At 34.8% G+C, this 20,869-nt stretch overlaps 3 protein-coding genes across 4 annotated transcripts; all 3 read left to right on the top strand.

The window, feature by feature from the left end:
- Nucleotides 1-552: 552 nt before the first annotated feature.
- Nucleotides 553-10,346, top strand: LOC118053244 (uncharacterized). Of its 2 annotated transcripts, XM_035064445.2 has the most exons (10): nucleotides 553-720; nucleotides 894-3,900; nucleotides 4,060-4,563; nucleotides 4,830-5,555; nucleotides 5,709-6,542; nucleotides 6,619-7,386; nucleotides 7,687-8,523; nucleotides 8,833-9,114; nucleotides 9,191-9,283; nucleotides 9,358-10,346. In XM_035064445.2, the coding sequence occupies exons 2-10, from the start codon at nucleotides 1,057-1,059 to the stop codon at nucleotides 10,111-10,113; spliced, it is 7,644 nt and encodes a 2,547-aa protein (XP_034920336.1). In that variant the 5' UTR covers nucleotides 553-720; nucleotides 894-1,056; the 3' UTR covers nucleotides 10,114-10,346. The 2 variants fall into 2 exon arrangements, with proteins under 2 accessions (XP_034920336.1, XP_073259883.1); XM_073403782.1 differs by lacking the exon at nucleotides 553-720 and having other exon boundaries at nucleotides 731-3,900.
- A 5,477-nt stretch (nucleotides 10,347-15,823) lies between these two features.
- LOC118053245 (naringenin,2-oxoglutarate 3-dioxygenase) lies at nucleotides 15,824-17,653 on the top strand. The gene is made up of 3 exons (XM_035064446.2): nucleotides 15,824-16,414; nucleotides 16,560-16,988; nucleotides 17,112-17,653. Exons 1-3 carry the CDS (start codon nucleotides 16,055-16,057, stop codon nucleotides 17,412-17,414), a joined length of 1,092 nt encoding a protein of 363 aa, XP_034920337.1. The 5' UTR covers nucleotides 15,824-16,054; the 3' UTR covers nucleotides 17,415-17,653.
- Nucleotides 17,654-18,794: 1,141 nt separating this feature from the next.
- Nucleotides 18,795-19,379, top strand: LOC118053319 (protein DMP10). Its single transcript, XM_035064544.1, has one exon. It carries the CDS (start codon nucleotides 18,795-18,797, stop codon nucleotides 19,377-19,379), a length of 585 nt encoding a protein of 194 aa, XP_034920435.1.
- The last annotated feature ends 1,490 nt before the right edge of the window (nucleotides 19,380-20,869 follow it).

Here is a 20,869-nt window from a genome sequence, read left to right as displayed (position 1 = left end):
TATTAGTATATATCATGCATGCTCAATGCCCGTTCAAGTGCAATTGGAGTCCAAGTGCAATTCTATTGTGCTGTTTGTTCAAGTTATATATAAAATCATAAGATTTCTAATTTAAGTGCATACGTTATTTTGAAAAATTAAAACTGATAGGAGCAAGAATTTATTAAATCATTTATGTACATGATCCAAAATAAAATATTAAAATACTTTGAAATCAGAATTTATTATTTAAATAAAAAAAATAAAACATTATATATATAAAACCATAAGATTTTTTATTAGTATATATAATTTTTGATTAATTTTATTAAACATACATGAATTTTCCTGTTCATATATTATTTTTTTATAAATTTTCCTGTCCATAAATTATTTTTTTTGGATGGTTAATAAACTGAAAATAATATTTGTCTTTTTCTGCATTGCAACGTATCACGAGGAATCAAACTAGTAGTTGTCTGAACATGAAATTTTTATTTCTTTATGCTTGCTCATGTATTTTTTTAATCGAAAGTATAAGAAGAAGCCGCCTCTCCTGACCACAAACAAACTACTACTATTGAGCATTGACATTGGAGTCGACACCGTCATCACCAAGTCTACCTTTCAGCTTCTTTCCCATTCATTACCACCTACTCTTTTTTACTGATAACTACTTTCACTCTTATCTTCATGAATCATCTGTCAAACATCCCTGCTGCTTTGCCCTTGTAGTTTGAGGTATGTACTTCGCTTTCACTTGCCCCTTCATGCTGTAGAAGTTGCTGTTCTCTTATGGTTTTCTTTGTATCCGATCTTGATAGGAAAAGGGAAAATTATTGCTTGTTTACTTTCATCTTGACTCTTGTAGAACTTGAAATTATTCTCTCTTGCTCTCTTTTCTTTGTATCCAGTCTTGAAGAAAGGGGGGAGAAACAAAGATCACTGCTTGCTGCATTTTTCTTGAATTTTTGGACTCTGGATTTTGTTAGCATTCGTTTGCTTGTGAACTCCACAAGGAAAAAAAAAAAACAAAGAGGAGATTAAAAAAGAGAGAGAAATCCGAGAGAAAACAAGATGGCTGTGGATATCATTCTTTCTGCTGTATCACCTTTTGTTGAGCATGCAATTGGTTCCATTAAAACAAACATTTGTAATGCATTTTATTGCAAGAGCAACCTCCGACATCTGAAGGAGGAAGTTGATAAGTTGAAAAATGCGCGAGAACGGATGCAACACTTGGTTGACGAGGATAGAAGAAAAGGGAAGGTGATCGAAGAGGATGTTGCGAAGTGGCTACTTGAGGTGGACGGGATCACTGAAAAGGTGGAAAGGGAACTTGCTCAAGATGAGGGCGGAGTAAAGAAGAAATGCTTCATGGGATTGTGTCCAAATTTTAAAACAAGGTACCAGTTTGGAAAGAAAGCAGAGGAGAAATTAGCGACAGTTAAAGCTAAACTAGAGGAACAACGCAGCTTTGTTTCGATTTCCTACCATGTTGCACCGTCAGGGGTGGAGATCGTGTCTGGAAAAGGCTATCAGGCCATGCAATCAAGAATACCAGTGTTTAATGAAATCATGAATGCCTTAAAAACTGCTGATGTGAACATAGTTGGGGTGTATGGAATGGGTGGTGTGGGAAAGACCACACTGGTGAAAGAGGTCTCCAAACAAGCCATAGAGGATAAATTATTTGACAAGATGGTTATTGCCAGTGTAACTCGAAACCCAGACATCATGAAAATTCAAGGGCAAATTGCAGACCAGCTTGGCCTAACATTCAACGAGGAAAGTGAATGGGGAAGAGCAGGTCGATTGCGTGAGAGGTTGAAGCAAGAGAAGAAGATTCTTGTTGTCCTAGATGATCTATGGAAGAGACTTGATTTAGAAGCAATTGGGATTTCATTTAAGGATGAACAAAATGAATGCAAAATGCTGCTGACATCGAGAGAATTTGATGTTTTATCAAGTGAAATGGAAGTTGAGAAAAACTTCTCAATTAGTGGTTTAAAGGAAGATGAAGCGTGGGAGTTGTTCAAGAAAACGGCAGGGGGTAATGTTGAAAGTCCAGATGTCCAATTCATAGCATTGAAGATCGCAACAAAGTGTGCAGGTTTGCCCCTGGCCATTGTAACTGTTGCAAAGGCTTTAAAGGATAAGAGGCTGCCCGAGTGGAAGAATGCATTGCGAGAGCTGAAAAGACCGTCCCCTAGGAATTTCACAGGATTGCAGGCGGAAGTGTATAGCGCTATAGAACTAAGCTACAAGCATCTTGGAAGTGAAGAGCTGAAGGCGATTTTTCTTCTTTCCAGTCGAATGGGCTACAACGCCTCCATTCAAGACTTGTTGAAATACAGCATGGGCTCAGGTTTGTTTTCTGATGTTGCTACCATAGAAGAAGTCCGAGATAAAGTGAATTCTTTGCTTCATAAACTCAAAACCTCCAGTTTGTTACTCGATGGTGATACTAGTAAGCAGTTTTCTGTTCATGATGTTGTTCGTGATGTTGCCATATCAATTGCTTTTAGAGATCACAACGTATTTTTTAGGAGTGATGAGGTTGAATTGAAATGGCAGTATAAGGATTCATTGGAGAGTCATGCAGAGATTTGGTTACATGGTAATAGCTTTGGGCTTCCTGAAGATTTGCAATATCCACTGCTCAAAGTTTTGAATATGAATAGTGAAGATTCTTCTTTGGAAGTACCTGAAAACATTTTTAAGGGAATGCAAAAACTCAAAGTCTTAGGCCTGAGCAATCTATCTTTTCCAGCCCTGCATTCATCTCTTCAGTTCCTAAAGAACCTTCGTTCATTGTGCCTTCATCAATCTTCACTTGGAGAGATAGCTATTATTGGGGAGCTAAAAAAATTAGAAATCCTTAGTTTTGTTAAATCTAATATTAAGCATCTGCCGAAAGAAATTGGGCAATTGACCAAGTTAAAGTTGTTAGATTTAAGTGATTGTTCTGAACTTGAAGTGATTTCACCAAATGTTATTTCAAATTTATCACTTTTAGAAGAATTGTTTGTAGGCAACAGCTTTCATCATTGGGATATTGAAGGACACAATAATGCTAGTCTTATCGAGCTAGAACACTTGTCTCACTTGACTAATTTAGACGTACATATGCTAGATTCCCATGTTATGTCCATAGACTTGTTTTCTAGAAAATTAGAAAGATTTAGAATATTCATAGGAGATGTTTGGGATTGGGATGGTGCCTATGAAACCTTAAGAACATTGAAGTTGAAGCTCAATGAAAGCACTGATCATTTGAAGCATGGAGTTCTGATGCTGCTAAAGAGAACTGAAGATTTGTATTTACTTGAAATGAAGGGTATTAAGAATGTTATTTGTGAACTGGATAGTGAAGGTTTTCCACAGCTGAAGTACCTCCATCTGCACAATAGTCCAGACATTCAATATATCATTGATACAATGAAAGGGGTTCCTGCGAACATCCTTCCATTTCCCATGCTGGAGTCTTTGTTTCTATACAATTTGGTATCTTTAGAGAAGATTTATCATGGCACACTCAAGACACCATCTTTCGGCAAACTACAAATGCTAGAAGTGAAACATTGTAATAAATTGAAGAACCTCTTCTCATTCTCCATTGCACGGGGTCTTTTGCTACTTCAAAGCATCAAAATTACCTGCTGCCGGAACCTGGAAGAGATTGTTGTTGAAGAAAGTGAAGAATTTGACAACAAGAATGAAGAAATCAATTCGATGGAGCTCACTCAAGTACGCTCCTTGTCCTTAAAATATTTACCGAATCTCAGAAACTTCTGTTCGAAAGAGAAGGCATCATGTTTATATCAAACACAATCAAAGTCAAGAACAACTGGCATGGATTTTGGAGAAATAATTTTGGAGGATGAGCCACATGCTCCAATGCAACTTTTTGATGAAAAGGTACTTGCATGTATGTTTATCTTACATAATTATTCCCCCCCCCCCAAAAAAAAAAAAAAAAAAAAAACTGATGCTCATTTACTTTGTTTCTCAAATAATCATTTCATTTCCTTAAATTAAGGAATAGATTTCTTAATGAATTGAAAAATGTGCATGCAGTTTGTGTTTCCGAACTTGGAGGATTTGAAATTGCATTCTATCAACATCGAAAGGCTATGGCATGGCCAACTTCCAGCAATTACAGTTTCCATTCAAAATTTACAAAGACTGGTTGTGAAAAAATGTGGCAGTTTGAAATATATATTTTCCTCTTCTATGGTTAAAAGTCTTGTACAACTCAAGCATCTTGCAATACATGATTGCATGTCAGTGGAAGAGATAATAGTAACAGAAGAATTAGATGAAGAAGAAAGGACGAGTAAGATGGTATTCCTGAAACTAGAACACATTGAACTCTCAAGTCTTCCGAAACTGAAACACTTTTGTATTGGTTCTCATATTGAATGTCCATTGTTGAAAAGATTGGTGATAGACTGGTGTCATGACTTTCAGACATTCGTTTGTGAGTTTAGCAGCACAAACCTGACAACTAGAAATGGTGCCCGGGAAGTGAACCTGGAGGAGAACTTCTACAATGCCATGCAACCTCTCTTTGATGAAAAGGTGACAATTGTTTTAGTGAATTTCACTATTATTCAACTCTTCATATGGTGAACAACGCTAGAAGGCAATTTCTTTGTATTTTTTGTTTATCTTACAAGCTATGATCTTTTGTACCAGTTTTTATTTCTTGCTTTCCCCATTATGGTTCAATTTTGGTTACAAAAAATAAATAGATACTAGTATTTGTTATTTAGTTAGAAAATTATTTCCTTGTTAATATAATACGATTTTGATTTACTTATGACAAAGTGGAATGTCTATTGCAGGTTGTATTCCCTTGCTTAGCTGAAATCCAAATCTCACACATAGATAAGATATGGCACAATCAACTTGCTGCCGGTTCTTTTTGTGAGCTGAGATCAATGAGTATTTCAGATTGTGATAAGCTGGTGAATATTTTTCCATCAACCTTGCTAACAAGATTCCAAAGACTAGAGATGCTAGAAATTAGTCATTGTCATTCCTTAGAAACTATATTTGAGCTTCAAGGACTAGGCGGTGAAGAAATTCAAGCATCCAATGCCTTCCAGTTACAAGACTTGGACCTGTATAATCTACCCAGATTGAAGCATATATGGAATAAGGATCCGCAAGGAAGACTCATTTTCCAGAATCTGCATTCTGTAAGGGTAGGAAAATGTAGTGCTCTGAAGAATCTCTTTCCAGTCTCCATAGCTAGAGACCTTCCACAACTTGAAAAGCTTGAGATAAAGGAGTGTGGGGTGGAGGAAATTGTTGCAAATGCAGAAGGTGATGAAACAGCCCCTCGTTTTGATTTTCCTCATCTAACCTCATTGACACTTGAAAAAATACCAGAATTTAGGAACTTTTATCCAGGGAAACATTCTTGGGAATGTCCTATCTTAAAAAGTTTGGAGGTGTCGGGCTGTGGCAATGTGAAGTTATTTGGATCAGAATCTCATACATCCCAAGAAATTCAAAGGGGAGGCCAACAGGACCAAATTCAGCAACCCCTCTTTTTTGTTGAAAAGGTATGGATCTATTCTGCACCAATGCTTTTTTCCCTTTACTTTTTTCTTATCCAAAATGAAAGCGCAGTATGCATAAATAACAGCAGTTGAAATTTACTTATTATTTGGAGGAATATCAACCGGCATTTCCTTTCTGTTCTAATCTGTCTCCAGGTGATCTCGACCTTGGAGGAATTGTCATTAAGTGGTGAAAACCCCACAACGTCAATTATTTGGTGCTGCCAACTTCCAGAGAAGTACTATTCTGCGGTGAAACTTCTAAGGCTGCACTATTTTCAGGAAGAATCGGATACCATTCCATTTGGTTTCATCCAAATATTGTGCAATCTGGAAACACTCTATGTGACACGTAGTTCTTTCAAAAGGCTATTCTCATATGAAGGGCTTACTGATGTGAATCAGAAACATAGGATGCTTGGACGATTAAGGAATTTCAAAATAATAAGTTCATTTGGTGATATGAGGCATATGTGGAAGGATAATGACCAACTGGTTCAATTTCTTCAAAATCTTGGCACTCTAGAAGTAATTTTATGTCACAGTTTGGTCAATCTAGCACCATCATCTGCTTCATTTGAAAATTTAACAATTTTAGATGTGCGGTGTTGCTTTGGATTATTGAACTTAATAACATCCTCAACCGCAAAAAGTCTAGTGCAGCTTGTAAAGTTGACCGTTCGTTCTTGCAAAAAAGTGATGGAAATAGTAGCAAAAGAGAGAGATGAAACAGAAGATGAGATAATTTTCAGCAAACTAGAATATTTGGAACTTGTCAAGTTAGAAAGCCTCACCAGCTTCTGCCCAGGAAATCACACCTTCAAATTCCCATCATTGAAGGAAATTGTTGTGAGACAATGCCCCAAGATGAGGATTTTCTCTCCCAGAGTTGTAAGCACGCCTAAGCTACAGGGAGTATGTTTTGCCAAGAATAAAGTATGGTGGCAGGGAAATCTTAATAACACCATACAACAGCTGTACACAGAAATGGTATGCACTGATAAACTCTATCATTTTAGTAATCATCATTTTTTTTTTGTACTAATGCATTATTATGGTTGAGCAGGTTGGATTTGGTAATATATGGGAGTTAAAGCTCTCTGATTTTCCCCAATTAAAAGAGAGATGGCACGACCAACTACCCTTCAACTTTTGTAGAATTTTGGCAAACCTCACGGTGGATGACTGCGCATTTGTCTCCAATGCTATACCATCCAATCTACTACAGTTCATGAATAACTTGAGACATCTGTATGTGAGAAACTGTCGTTCTCTTAAAGTAGTATTTGATTTGGAGGGGCTCAATGCTGAGGAAGGGCATGCTAAGCTGTTGCCCAATTTAAAGGAATTGCAGTTGATTGATCTGCCAGGGCTGAGGGATATATGCAGCAGGGATCCTCAAGGAATTTTGGACTTCAAAAACCTGAAATCGCTGAAAGTTCATAATTGTAGCAGTTTGAGAGATTTATTTACACCATCCATGGCATCTGGCCTTGTGCAACTCCACAAGATAGAAATAAGAAACTGTACCATGATGGAAAAGATCATCACAGAAGAGAGAGTAGAGGAAGCAGCAACATATAGAATCATATTCCCTGTACTGAAAGTGATAGTTCTCGAGTCCTTGCATAGCATGACCAGTATTGATTCAGGAACTGGTATTCTGGGAATTCCATCCTTAGAGGAGATTGGCTTAGACAATTGTCCGAATTTGAAGCCATTTATTTCCTCATTTTTGAGTGAGCATGTACCATTTTCAGTCAATAAGGGACAAGAATATAGACTATGTGAGCGAGACCATGATATTTCCACTGCACCATTTCTCAATCATAAGGTCAGTTTCTTTATCTGAGGCTTTTTCACAACTTATTAGAACTTTTGCCTCCAATATGTGACCATGCAGTTACATAATTCTCAAACCATTCTACAATTACTCCCAATTTTTTTACTTGTAGATGCTAACGTTGCAAATACTAATGATTCAGAGATGATCATAAATTTAAATTGGGAAGGGAAAAGAAAAACATTTTAAAATTAGACATGTGGTAGGACCTGCCGATCAGTGTGGTTCTTGACAATAAATTGCAGGAAATAACTCTTTAAGTGTCTTTTTTGTCTTTGACTTGGATCCCAGGTTGCATTTCCAAACATGAAAAAGTTGAGAGTGGAATGGAATGATGTGATGGAGGTTATTCAGAATGGCCAATTCCGAGTTGAGTACTTCTACAAACTGGAAGGTCTTACACTCATGCGCTTCCCCTGTGACAAAGTTGATTTTCCATCCCATTTTCTTCAAAGATTCATCAATTTAAAAAATCTTGTTGTAAGAGATGCCTCTTTCGAAGAAATAGTATTGTATGAAGGGGAAGATGATGAAGAAAATCATATCAGGGTTTTAGCACAATTAAAAAAACTGGAGCTCTCTAAACTGCCGAAACTCATGCGTCTGTCAAAGGAAGGTTCTCAGACATGCAAGATTTTTCGGAATTTGGAAACTTTGAGAGTACTGGAATGTGGCATGCTGAAAATTCTAATTCCATCAGCATTGTCTTTCCAGTGTTTAACGACCCTGGAAGTGTCAAACTGTCATGGATTGATAAATTTGATGACATCTTCAACAGCCAAATATCTGGTGCACCTCACGTCTATGAGTGTAACTGAATGCAAAATGATTGAAGAAATTATAGTGAGCGAGGAGAATGAGGTAGCAAATGAGATCATTTTTCAGAAATTAGAGCATTTGAGTCTTCGATGCTTGCCAAGCCTCACAAGTTTCCACTCAGGGAAATGTGCTTTCACTTTTCCATCTTTGGAAGAAGTGTTCTTGATAGAATGCCCCAACATGAAAAAATTTTCTGAAGGAATCATAAGCACACCAGAGCTGGAGACTGTCCTATTAACAGAAGAGGATGATGAAGGGTACTGGGAGGAGGACCTTAATTCCACTGTACAAAAATTGTTTGTGGAGATGGTATGAATTGTTTCACCAAATCTTCTTACTTTCTATATTTTGATGTGTTCTTTCTCTTGCACAAAGCTTAAAACTTTATGAAATTGCACAACAATTTTATCAACTACCCATCACGCTTCCAGAATTTATTTTTCCTATTTTGTTGTCTCTCATACCAGCTTTATGAAATCACCCTTCTTTATGCAGAATCTGAGACGTAGTCTAACTAATGATATCCCTCAATCACATAAAACTTGATCATTACGTATTAGTTTTTGTTATCACATCATTACTCATTTAATTAACTCATTTTTGTTAACTTAACTGCAGGATGATGGAGCAGCGCAATCCGAACTGCTAAGCATACCCAAACAGTCAACGTTAGCCCATGAGGCTAAAGCAGATGGAAAAGCACCAAGTGCTGTCTCTGAGAGACGAGCTTCTGAGGATTTGCATTTAACTGGGACCTCAGAAGCCAGAAAAGATATCTCTCCTGTTTTTGAAACATTACCGAGAATCAAACAAAATAGGATCAAAGGTGTTGTGCTAGAACCCAAGGTTGCTCAATTGGCTTCAAGATACCAAGATTTTCATGCAGCTTCAAATGATAAGGTAGCTCTCTCTTCTATCTAGAAATACTTTCTAGAACATGATTTTGAATTAATTGCTAATGGCATCTGGAATGTAGGATTCTAGACAAGGTCAAAGTTCCTCAACTCCCATGGATTCTAAAGCTCAGATCTCTCTACAAGAGCAGACGGATTCCCAAGCAACTGATAATGTAATTTTCTCCCTCGGAATATAACTTCTTATACACTTTCTTGTACCTTCTTGTAAACTTTAAATTTCTTGCAGGATGAGACCTCACTGGCCAATGCTATTCCTACTATTTCAGTTCAGCAGAGCGACAGAGTTCTTGTATCTCGTGCCACCTCTGTTGAACAAGTCTCTGTGTTGACTTCTACATCCTTAACCAACAGAACTTCCTCTCAAGAGCTCACATTCAACACCGCTTCAAGCTCTAATACTCCTTCTGGATATCTCAAGTCCTGTGGTGTGAGCTTTGAGATATACAGGTGTTCTATAGATTTGTTAAAGGAGCTCTTAACGAAATCCCCTGCAGAAGTAGCCACATCAGCTGACCGCCTATTGCTGCTGTCCAGTTTGAAGAATTTAAAGAACTGTCCGTTTCTGAATCATCAGCAACAAAAAATCATTCAAATCTACACTGAGAATTTCGACACTTTGGTCACAAGCCACCCATTTGATGCGCAAAAAATCGATTGGACTAGTTCTATCGAGTCCTCTATTGAAGATCACAAAAGGAGACTTGCCGAGCTGGATATTTCTGATGAAGATATGACCAGCAAGATTAGCAGGCTTAAAGCAGAAAAGGATGCCCTTAACAAGCGACTTCAGGAAATTCAGGAAGAAGAAGATCATTTCCGAAGTAACAAGGAACGTCTCCATGCCCAGAGAATCATTAGAAATGGAAGACTAGAAATACAGATTGGTGCTTTGTTAGAAGCTCAGAGGCATGAAAGAGAAACCAAGGGTAGGGCTAGCCATGTTAATGAGAATTGGGCTAAGTTCAGGAGCTTGTTTGCTTAAGCTTTGAGCTTTGCTTTTGGAAAAGAAGTATTCCTGCTCTGCTTGTTACCATAAACCATTTGTAGAACAACAGTTTTGCATGAAACTATAATGGCTCTGTTGGTAGCATAATGCTTGTTTAGAAATTTGCCTTCAAATGCAGAATGGCAAGAACTAGGGCAAAAATTCAAGCCCCAATGGACTCTTAACGGATACAAACGGTTTATAGAAAGTTAATGTAATGATTATTTTAAGATTGTGAGCTAGACTGATGAAAAAATTCAATTTCAAATAAAAAATATGCTATATTCAAAAGTTTTAGTAGAATTTAATAAAACATTATCAGCTTCCACCAAGAAGAGCTGGCCTATTTTCGAGTCCAAAACTACAAGACCCAACTAAACAACATCCAGCCCAAACGAAAGAATCAACTAAACAAGATAACAATTAGAATTAGAAGAAAAAACTCATTGTACTAGCGTTTCGCTGTTTCATGTATTGCGGATTTAGTGTTTGTCATTTGTTGAGGTTTAGTTTATTAGTTGAAACCCTAATTAATTTCTATCTAATTAAGTTTTTTAATTAAATTTTTTTATTTTTTTATTAATATTTTTTCTCACCTTTATTTTTTTTGTTCTTTTATACAATTAATTGTTTTTCTTAGTTTCATCTTTTGATATTTAATTTATTAGGAATTCAGCTTTGTATGAATTTATAGTTTTGCATCTTTTTTTTTTTAATATTGATTTTGTAATTATTTTTAAGTTTTTTCTATGAGTTTATCCCAATTCATGACTTGATTTTTGCATGTTTTTCTTTTATTCTAAGTCTTTTAGTTGTTTTGTTTCTATTTCATTTTTCAAGGTGTTATCTAATTCATTTATAATTTTTTTATACAAATGAAGAGTATTTTTTAAATAAATTTTTTTTGTTTTTAAATTATTTTGTTGATGTGTTTAGCTTTGCCTAGTATTTTTTTTTATAGTGTTGGTTTATTCAACCAGTTTACATTTATCTTTTAAATAATGAGTTTTTAGGGTATTGATTTATTTTTATTTATTTAAATAAATAAGTTCAGTAAATACAATAAGATACATATCTTTATTTTATTATTTTATATTATTAAATATCTTAATATTTTTTGCATAGGTTTTTTTAATTTATATTTTAATTTTTTTAAAAAAAAATTATAAACCCATTACAAAAGGCAATTTAAATGACTAGTGTATATTTATTTATTATCCTCTCTGTGTATCTGTTCATCGCTATGATGCAGGACAAGGAACATTGTCCTGAACATTTATTTATTATCCTGCCCGGCCAACAAGGCCAAATTGGCACAGTCACACTTGAGGCATCGGCAAGCCTTCGGCTCATTCTAACAAGTGTCATCCCTTTTACCACGTGGCTACTTTATCACTTTACACGTCGTCACTTCCTCTCAAGATAAAAAGTATGTGGCAAACCTTATAGAGTGTGCAAAAATGCACGCAATGTGCAGAGATGTGGTCACCATCACAATTAATTTGAGAGTTTAATTTGATTTTTATATAAAAAAATATAAATTAAAATTTGTTTTTTTAAAAAATTAAAATTGATTTAAACCGATTGATTTTAATTTGATTTTATTTAGTTTTTTTAGAATAAAAACTGTTTCAAACCAGCTTGGCTTAGTTTTCCGGTTTGGCTCGGTTTTTTTCCAGTTTGACTTGGTTTTTTTTATTTATTTTGATTTTTTTTTTTTTTTCAATTTCAGACTTAAAAAATTAAAATCAAATCAAACTGGTTAGTTTTTTTATATTTTTAATTGGTTTTTGTTTACCATTGATTTTTTAATTAGTTTTTTTAAGAAGTCCATCTGAAGGGCGTTGTGGTTCAATCCTCTCTAGTCTGGCATTGATATATTTCATCTGCAGTGATGTATTGTACTACCAAGTCAAAAATAAATCTATAGCTTCCTTTCTTTGGCAGGCAGTGGTAAGACATTCATTACCAACAAAACAATTTTAGTGTCAAATTATGATGGATATACACTCCAATGAAAAACACCATGCTTTACGAAGCCATAGAGAGATACAGCTTCTTCGAGGAGATCTTCTTTTCTTCTTCTACTTCTTTTTTATTTTCGGTAATTATGGATGTTTAGGCTAGCTTATGCGTACCTTCACTAATCTCTCGAGATCCTTAAGTTAACGATCATGTAAATCTCCAATGATTTTGAAGTTTGTGACACTCTGGTAATCTTTAGAAAGCAAACTCAAGCCTAATCATTTGAGTTACACCACTCATGGTTTTCTTCTTATATGATAGAATAAAATGATGGTAATTATGTTGTTATTATATGTAATTATTGAGAAAAATTAAAACAAACAATTTAAATAAAAATAAAAAACAATTCTAAATAGAATTAAATTAAAAGAAAAAAGAAAATTTGTATTATTATTATAAAAAATATTATTAAATACAATTTGTTTATCTTCGTAACAAAAGTTGGAGAAGGAGGCAGAGGCTGATCTTTATCGAAAATAGAAGGGTAACAAGGTGGAGCACAGATACCAGTAAGAGTTGTCAACGGCTGCTTGACGACATTCGACTTATCCTTTAGTTTTGCCGTCTCAGCCTTAAGTTGAGTCATCTCAACTTGAACTTGTTCTCGTATGATCGCCTTGATGACCAGTAATTGTTGGATCGATCCGGATTGTAGGGTTCCAATAATTGAGAGACTACGGCCCGCCTATATATCCTTGTCTATAATATTGGAGATACCATAAACTAGATTTGTATCGGGTCCATCGATAGATTTAGCTTGCAACTATAAATTTGAATTGAGTTTTAGATAAGTCAAATGATCGTCCTTGTATCTCTTATGCAATCGAGTGTTATTTTTTTTTTTTCTAAAAAAAACAAATCTTGAAATATAAAAAAATAATAAGTAAAAAATATTCAAATCCTACTTACCACGAACTTCTCAGCTTGACACCCCTTTATGTTTGTCCTCCTTTAACATGTGGGTTTCAACAAAAAACTTCATTGATTTTGGATCACACCCAAGCATCATAGTCTACAAAAGGAAGCTACTGTTAGTTTCATATAATACAATAATTTAAAAAAAATATCATATAAAAATAAAATATTATCCTCCATTTTGCATGTGAAATGAACGAAATGGATCCGCTAGCATGCATGGTCATAGAACCATGAATCTTCTTGGTTCGATTCTCTAAGCTGGATTGTGAACGTCTCAAGAAATGCTTCGATGTCACATTCTAGAGATAAGTAGTACCCTAGATATCCTTCGTGACATGTGGAGGTTTGAAATCCCTTTATAAGGCCATGTATTCCTATAATGGAAGACTTTTATCTTTTTGTGCATTTCTTTGTTTTTTTTTCTAGGCATCTTATCAAAAATCGTACAACCTGATTCATAAAAAAAAAATCAAGTAAGATAATGAAAAATAAAATTTTAATTTTTTATAAAAGAAAACATCACAATTTGAATTCAATCTTATCTAATGTCATTGTGATTCTCTCATACTCTCTTAGCTATGACATTGTCAACCTCCTTCTAATAAGAGTTTTTCTTACATGTCAATTTCATAAAATAATTAGTTTATCCTTACACTGAAACAAATGAATTTTCATTGACAATCTTGTTGCCGATGAAACAGTGAGAGTAACCTCAACATTTGTAAATTTGAATTTTAATTTGTTCATTAAAATTAATTATTCAAACTTTATCCATTTGTTTTTTTTTATCATGCAAAAAAGGAAAACAAACTAAATATCTTGCTTAGAAGGGACACATGCTCTACGAGTCGAACTTGCACTCAACGAGCCTACATCAAGAGAGGGTGTCTGTGGTGTCTCGTCATGATCGACACCTAGCGACATTGTCTGGTCATGCTCATCAAAACCGCTACTAGAAGAACAACAACGCTCATGCCCATCTTTATCTCTACTAACCTTCTCTTTTTCATCTAAACAAATTTGATATAAAAGAATAATAATAATAATATCACTATATTATATTTAAAAAAAAACAATTAGCAACATCTTTCCTATACAAGAGAAGTCTACCAAAAATTTTAAAACTTGTAAATATGTATTAATAACTCATGATACAAATCAATTGATTTTATTTATAACTAATATTTAATTTATGTATATATTTAGGAGAAGAAATTCTATTTGAAATTGAAAAGAAATCCTATTTTCATTACATTCCCAGTACCTGTAGAACCAGATATTTAATTTGTGTGGAAGGAGAAGGCAAAATCTGGACGATCGATTTCTAAGGCCATCTTACGCGGGATAAGTTGTAGGGGTTTGGTGGGATGTAATTAAGAGAGCGACGACGTATTGATTGAGATCTGGACGTAAAAGACTGTGGGGACAGGCGCCGGCTACTTACCATCAAAAGGCGGTAATGACTCCACGTCATCGAGTAGGAGTTTGGTAGTTCCAGGGGCCATAAACTTGCCACAAGCCATAGTTTGATAACATATATTACACTTTAGTCCTTATATTTTTATATGGATAAGTTCAGTCCCTAACCTTTTCAGGGCCAGCTTGTCTCATCATGCATCACGTGTAATCTGATTAAAGCTGTCCTTTTTTCCTTAGTGGAGGTGATGGTGATTGGTGACACTTGGCAGAACAGTCAAATTGACTTCTGTCACGATTTACGAGGAATGGTAGCTGGCGGTGGATGGGCAGTATATTTCAGTCCCTTGAGTTAGGAGTAATTTTTTCTAGGAAAAAAAAAAAAAACAAAACTTCCAATGAGATAGTGGGAGCAATTAAGGAGATATAATTAGCAAGTTATGTCTACCATTGGATCGGTTTTACGATCTATAATTATATTTATTTTAATTTTTAATATATTAAATTGAATTACTTTTTTTATAATTATAAATGATGATAACATTATTAATTGTTTTTTTTTTAATATTTATTTTCTCCAACAATGCATCACATGTTTTTTTAATATCAAAATGAATCACGTGTTAGCTTTCAAATTTACTTACAAATTTAAAATTTTTCATTTTATAACAATTTTTACTTTTTTGTTACCATAAAACCATGAAAAAATAAGTTTGAAAACAACACAAGAGCACTCTTTAATTTCTTTTTTTTTCCCTCTTCAATCAAAATATAAAAATTACATATCAATATTGTGTTACTATTCAATTATATATATATATATATATATATAATAAAATAATGAACTACACTATCATGTAAATTGTGATTTACTCGATGATATATATATATCATCGAGTAAATCACAATTTACATGATAGTGTAAGTTTATTATTTTATTAAATGGTCATGTAATTTCATAGTTTTGCGTGATTAGTTGAGGTGTACGTAAAATAATTCGAACATTTACATTAATAAAAAAAAATAATTGCAATGCCTATTGTCAATTTAGACTATTCTGTCTAAGTAATGCAAATATACAGGTGGCTAGTATATTAATCACTTATCCTGGTATAAACAAATCTATGTACATGAATTCACGGTTATATAAGTAATTTTCAACTCTAAAATAAAGGATTTCATTTTCTCATTAATTTCCATTTTTCTTCTATATCTCTGTTTTTTTTTTTTTTTAATATTTTGATCATCTCTCTAAAATAATATTTATAATGCATTTTCCAATTCATAAAATGTACATATGCATTCATTCATTTTCCTATCCGTGTGTAGGTGTAAGAAATTTATTTTCTCATCCACATTCTTACCTCCAAAATAAGAGCAATTGCAAACAAGATAGCAAGAACAACTCCGTAGCCACCATTCCATTCACGTCCCTTTTCCCTTTAAATGGATTCAAAAATTATTATAGTTCGTTAAATACCGGCATTTGCATCCCTATTTTTTGCTTTTATAAGAGCTAGGAGAAAAACACAACCACTTCAAGCACTCAAGTCTTCGAACCAAAATCAAGCCGAAAACGATGGCCCCTTCTACCCTCACAGCTCTGGCAGGAGAGAAAACCCTCCAAGCAAGCTTTGTTCGCGACGAAGATGAACGTCCGAAAGTGGCTTATAACCAATTCAGCAATGAAATCCCTGTCATTTCAATAGCTGGGATTGATGACGGTGGTGAAAAGAGAGCTGAAATATGCAACAAGATCGTGGAGGCATGTGAGGAATGGGGAGTTTTTCAAGTTGTTGATCACGGGGTCGATGCTAAGCTGGTGTCTGAAATGACAACTCTTGCTAAAGAGTTTTTTGCTTTGCCACCGGAAGAGAAGCTTCGGTTTGATATGTCTGGTGGCAAAAAGGGTGGCTTCATTGTCTCCAGCCATTTACAGGTATATCTTCTTTTACGTTTTGTTTTCTAAATTTAACAAATTACAGACCCTTACTGTTAAATTCCCTATCAAGTACTTGATGCTTTGAAGATAGTAGACAGTACTATATTAAATCAATATCCTGATTTATGATCTTGTAAAACAGGGAGAGGCAGTTCAAGACTGGCGTGAAATCGTGACCTTCTTCTCATACCCAATTCGCACCAGAGACTATTCAAGGTGGCCTGACAAGCCAGAGGCATGGAAAGCAGTGACCGAGGAATACAGTAAGAAGCTAATGGAACTTGCTTGCAAGCTTCTTGGGGTCTTATCAGAGGCTATGGGATTAGAAACAGAGGCCTTAACTAAGGCTTGTGTTGACATGGACCAAAAGGTGGTGGTCAATTTCTATCCAAAATGTCCACAACCAGACCTCACACTTGGACTCAAACGCCATACTGATCCCGGCACCATCACCCTCTTGCTCCAGGACGCCGTTGGTGGTCTTCAGGCCACTAGAGATAACGGAAAGACTTGGATCACCGTTCAACCTGTTGAAGGTGCTTTTGTGGTCAATCTCGGAGACCATGGTCATGTGAGTATGAAACTAAAATATTTCTTGTTGATGAAATTGACGTGAATGTTGAGCTTGGTTAAACACCAGCACTACCAACCGTAATTAATTGTACTAAAACTAAATGCTATCTTTGTGAGGCAGTATCTTACCAATGGAAGATTCAGGAACGCAGACCACCAAGCTGTGGTGAACTCAAACTCTAGCAGGTTGTCCATAGCCACATTCCAGAACCCAGCACCAGATGCTACAGTGTACCCTCTCAAGATTAGAGATGGAGAGAAGTCGGTGCTAGATGAGCCAATAACATTTGCTGAGATGTACAGGAGGAAGATGAGCAAGGACATTGAGATAGCCAAGAAAAAGAAGTTGGCTAAGGAGCAGCTGCTGAGAGATTTGGAGACAGCCAAGTTAGAAACTAAGCCCATTGACGAAATCCTTGCTTGAAAATGTCATTCTTGTCAAGTCTTGATTCTTCGTGTCTGTTTAGTTTGATGGTGAAAATGTGCTGAGTCTCTGGGTTATCCAAGAGTAAACTTTGCTTCTTATAGTTAAAAAATAATTTCTCCACCACCTTGGAAGTCTTTAATTTGTTGCCCAGGGCCAGGGTTTTTTTGTTCTAGAATATCTTTCAGAGCTTTTAGCTGTACCATGGAATTATGAAAATAGTCATTTTACTTTCTTCATTCTGTAAAATCTCAGACGGACCGGGCCCTGTTCGATAGAGATCGAATCTATAGTTTCCAAATTTCAAATTCACAAGTCTATTCCCATTGAGGATGAACCAGAAGAGAATATTTAGTATTCCCCAACTTTAACAGTGAATCTGTAGGAACGATGCAGGCTTCAGTCATATATGCTAACCAGCTGCCCATAGCACAATTAATGCTGCAAAAATAAAAGCCAAAGAAACGATATCTCTAAGTTACTCCTCTTGCAATTTGAAGCAGCTTTAAATCTTAACGCACCATTCTACTTTTGTTTCTTCTTTTACTGTAGTTCATGAAATCTATGGCTATTTGAATGAGAAGTAGCCACAGAACCCAAAACAGAGAGGATGAAATCCTTCTATTTTTTGTATATAGCTGTGGATATTGGGATTAGTGATAAATCTTTTAAAATTCTAAAATTAATAACAATATAAATTTTTAGCGGTACCAAATTTATAACACTAAAATAACATACACTAAGAAAAGGCCCGAGGCCTAGGACAATAAGCAGTCAAATGTTTGCCCTTAATGCAGCTAATGCTAGCACAAAAATCAAATCTTCCAAATAATGTATTCTGCATGGTTTCGTGATACGTTTTTGATCCAAAAGATTTCAAGTTTCACGAAAAAAGTTGTTCTTTCCCTGTTCAATAAACTTTATTTAAAACCTACTAAATCGCTCGACAACTCGATAATAACTGTACTGTAGAAAACAGGGCGAAGCACAGGAAGGGAATATATATGAAGGACCATTGCACATGTTTGCATGCTTTAGCCGAATATATACCCTTTTGAAATCAACTTTATCATTATGTTGGATCAGATTCTTAATGTTGTTATATATAATTAATTGCTTGACCAGAATCAATGCTAATATTTCTCTATATATCAAAAAAGAAAATAAATAAACCTGAAAATTCCATTCCAGAACGACGAACCTCACCCTGCTTCCATGTACATGAACTCGCACGTACAATATACGTATTATTTTAACTAAATTCTCCCTAGCTACTTGCCTATAAATATTCAAGCACAGCCCAGCCATGTCATATGCAAAACAAACACCTATACTTCAGCTAATTTCGCCTCCTTCTAAATCAATACCTGCAGCCCTTCAATGCCGATCTCATCATCCAAACTTGGCCAGAGGAGCCAGGTCACTGCAGCCAACCTAGCAAACTTGTTGCCAACAGGCACAGTCCTTGCAGCTGAAGCCCTAATACCTTCATTCACTAACAACGGTGAATGTACACTTGCGAACGAATACCTCACCTTAGGTATCATTGTGTGTTGTTCTCTAGGTTGTTTTCTTTCCTCCTTTACCGATAGCATCACTGGCAAGGATGGCAAGATGTACTATGGCATAGCCACATGGAACAGTTTCTATGTATTCAATGACATCGATAGTACAGATGGTGCGGGAAGGGAAGAATTCAAAGATAGCTCTCATAGTATCACTTTTATAGACTTCGTGCATGCTTTTACATCGCTAACAGTTTTCTTGGTGTTTGCTCTTAGTAATTCTAACGTGCAGAATTGCTTCTTCCCTAAAGCAGGACCTAATGAGAAAGCACTTATCATGAATTTGCCGTTAGGAGCTGGGTTCTTGGCAAGCTTCTTGTTCATGTTATTTCCTACCAAACGGAGAGGAATTGGCTATGCCGACACAGCACCTGTGAAATCAGATAAAGAGCCTGCATAAAGATCGCATAGCACTGCATAATGGCCTGAAAATTAAGTATGTTCTTCATATTGTGTACTACTCCTGAAAATTAAGTATGTTCTTCAGGATGATCATATGAGAAACTTGGGTCGGTTCATGTACAAGAGAGGTGGCGGATGGAAAAGTATGAAGTAGCTGCGATGTTCATTAACAAAATATATTTCTTCACCTAGCCTTCGGAGCTAAAAATTACTTCACCGTTAACTCTTGAGTAGAACTGTAGTAAATGATGCTTGTAATGGAAATTAAATTCAAGATCTTCCTAGTTTTAAGTTTCTAATTTCCTTAAACCATAACAGCATTCAAGTTTAATTGTGTGTGAAAATGGGGGTTGTAACTGTTAGAGGTAAATGAGAATTTTGATTTAAAATAGAGTTATGTATTTTTAAAAGAAAAAAAAATGTGAATATTAAGATAAAAAAAACAGTTTATCTTCAAATAAAAGTCAAATTAATTATTAGAATTGTCTGCATAAATTCCAAAAGAAATTTTATAATTATAACTAGTCTACATTTTATTTTATATTTTTCTTCTCATCAAATATTTATATTCCTTTTAATATGTTCCTGAGAGATTTACCTTTGCAAATCCGGTTCACTGTTCATTCTCATTTATGCTAATAAGAGCAAGAGATTGAGTGGATTTGAACAACAATATTGCAATCAAATTGTAAACATCATAAAAATTAAAGAATTGATCATTGCCTCGTAGTTTATATTTTGATATAAATTATGTGCGCCTTTGCACTCAGTACGTTTGGACGTTGCAAATTAATCAATTTTCATATGCTAAATACACCAAGAAAGCCTTTTAATTAAAAAAAAATTATCTTTTTGCGAATCAAAACATATAGTCGTATAAAACGCTATCACTTGGAAGGAACTAATGAAATAGTAGATAAATAGATAGAGGCCCGCGGTGTTTTGTTTTAAAGAAGCAAGAAAAACTTTGGAGCTCCATGAAAAATAAAACTATAAAAAAAATAATGATTAATTGAAAAAAAAAAGTTTGTCAATATTATGAAAAGACACTCTCTAGTATTCTTAAAATATTTTAATGGTTTTATTTGATAAAAAAAATAAATATTGAATGAAAATAAGATAATCTCATAAATAAAAAATATAAAAAAAATCCAAAACTTAATTACCAGCAAATCAAACGTTAAAGAACAAATTAAAAAAAAAATCAATGTTAAAAAAAGAACAAAAGATCCAACTTGATTCAACAAATTAAATTCACGACCTGATTCTGAAGTCAGGATAATCCTTATATATATAAAACAATGAAAGACAAAATTAAAAAACAAAAAAAAAATCATGAGTCAAACTCCGGTAAAATTGACTAACTTGCAACCTAGGATATAAAATCGGAATAACCTTATAAAAACAAAATCATGAAGGTGAAAGCCTGATAACCCAATATTAAAGGATAAAAATACATAAAAATTTAAAAATACATCATAAAAAAAA

This window comes from Populus alba, chromosome 13 (genome assembly GCF_005239225.2).
Source record: "Populus alba chromosome 13, ASM523922v2, whole genome shotgun sequence".
Lineage (NCBI taxonomy): Eukaryota > Viridiplantae > Streptophyta > Magnoliopsida > Malpighiales > Salicaceae > Populus > Populus alba.
This window is presented reverse-complemented; position numbering and strand designations above follow the sequence as displayed.

Bases quoted from the DNA above. Each gene is read 5' to 3' on its own strand.
- LOC118053244 (XM_035064445.2), top strand. From the start codon at position 1,057: ATGGCTGTGGATATCATTCTTTCTGCTGTATCACCTTTTGTTGAGCAT. The intron at 4,564-4,829 runs GTGACAATTGTT...TGTCTATTGCAG, and splicing joins AACCTCTCTTTGATGAAAAG to GTTGTATTCCCTTGCTTAGC. The intron at 9,115-9,190 runs GTAGCTCTCTCT...TCTGGAATGTAG, and splicing joins ATGCAGCTTCAAATGATAAG to GATTCTAGACAAGGTCAAAG.
- LOC118053245 (XM_035064446.2), top strand. From the start codon at position 16,055: ATGGCCCCTTCTACCCTCACAGCTCTGGCAGGAGAGAAAACCCTCCAA. The intron at 16,415-16,559 runs GTATATCTTCTT...CTTGTAAAACAG, and splicing joins TTGTCTCCAGCCATTTACAG to GGAGAGGCAGTTCAAGACTG. The intron at 16,989-17,111 runs GTGAGTATGAAA...TTTGTGAGGCAG, and splicing joins ATCTCGGAGACCATGGTCAT to TATCTTACCAATGGAAGATT.
- LOC118053319 (XM_035064544.1), top strand. From the start codon at position 18,795: ATGCCGATCTCATCATCCAAACTTGGCCAGAGGAGCCAGGTCACTGCA.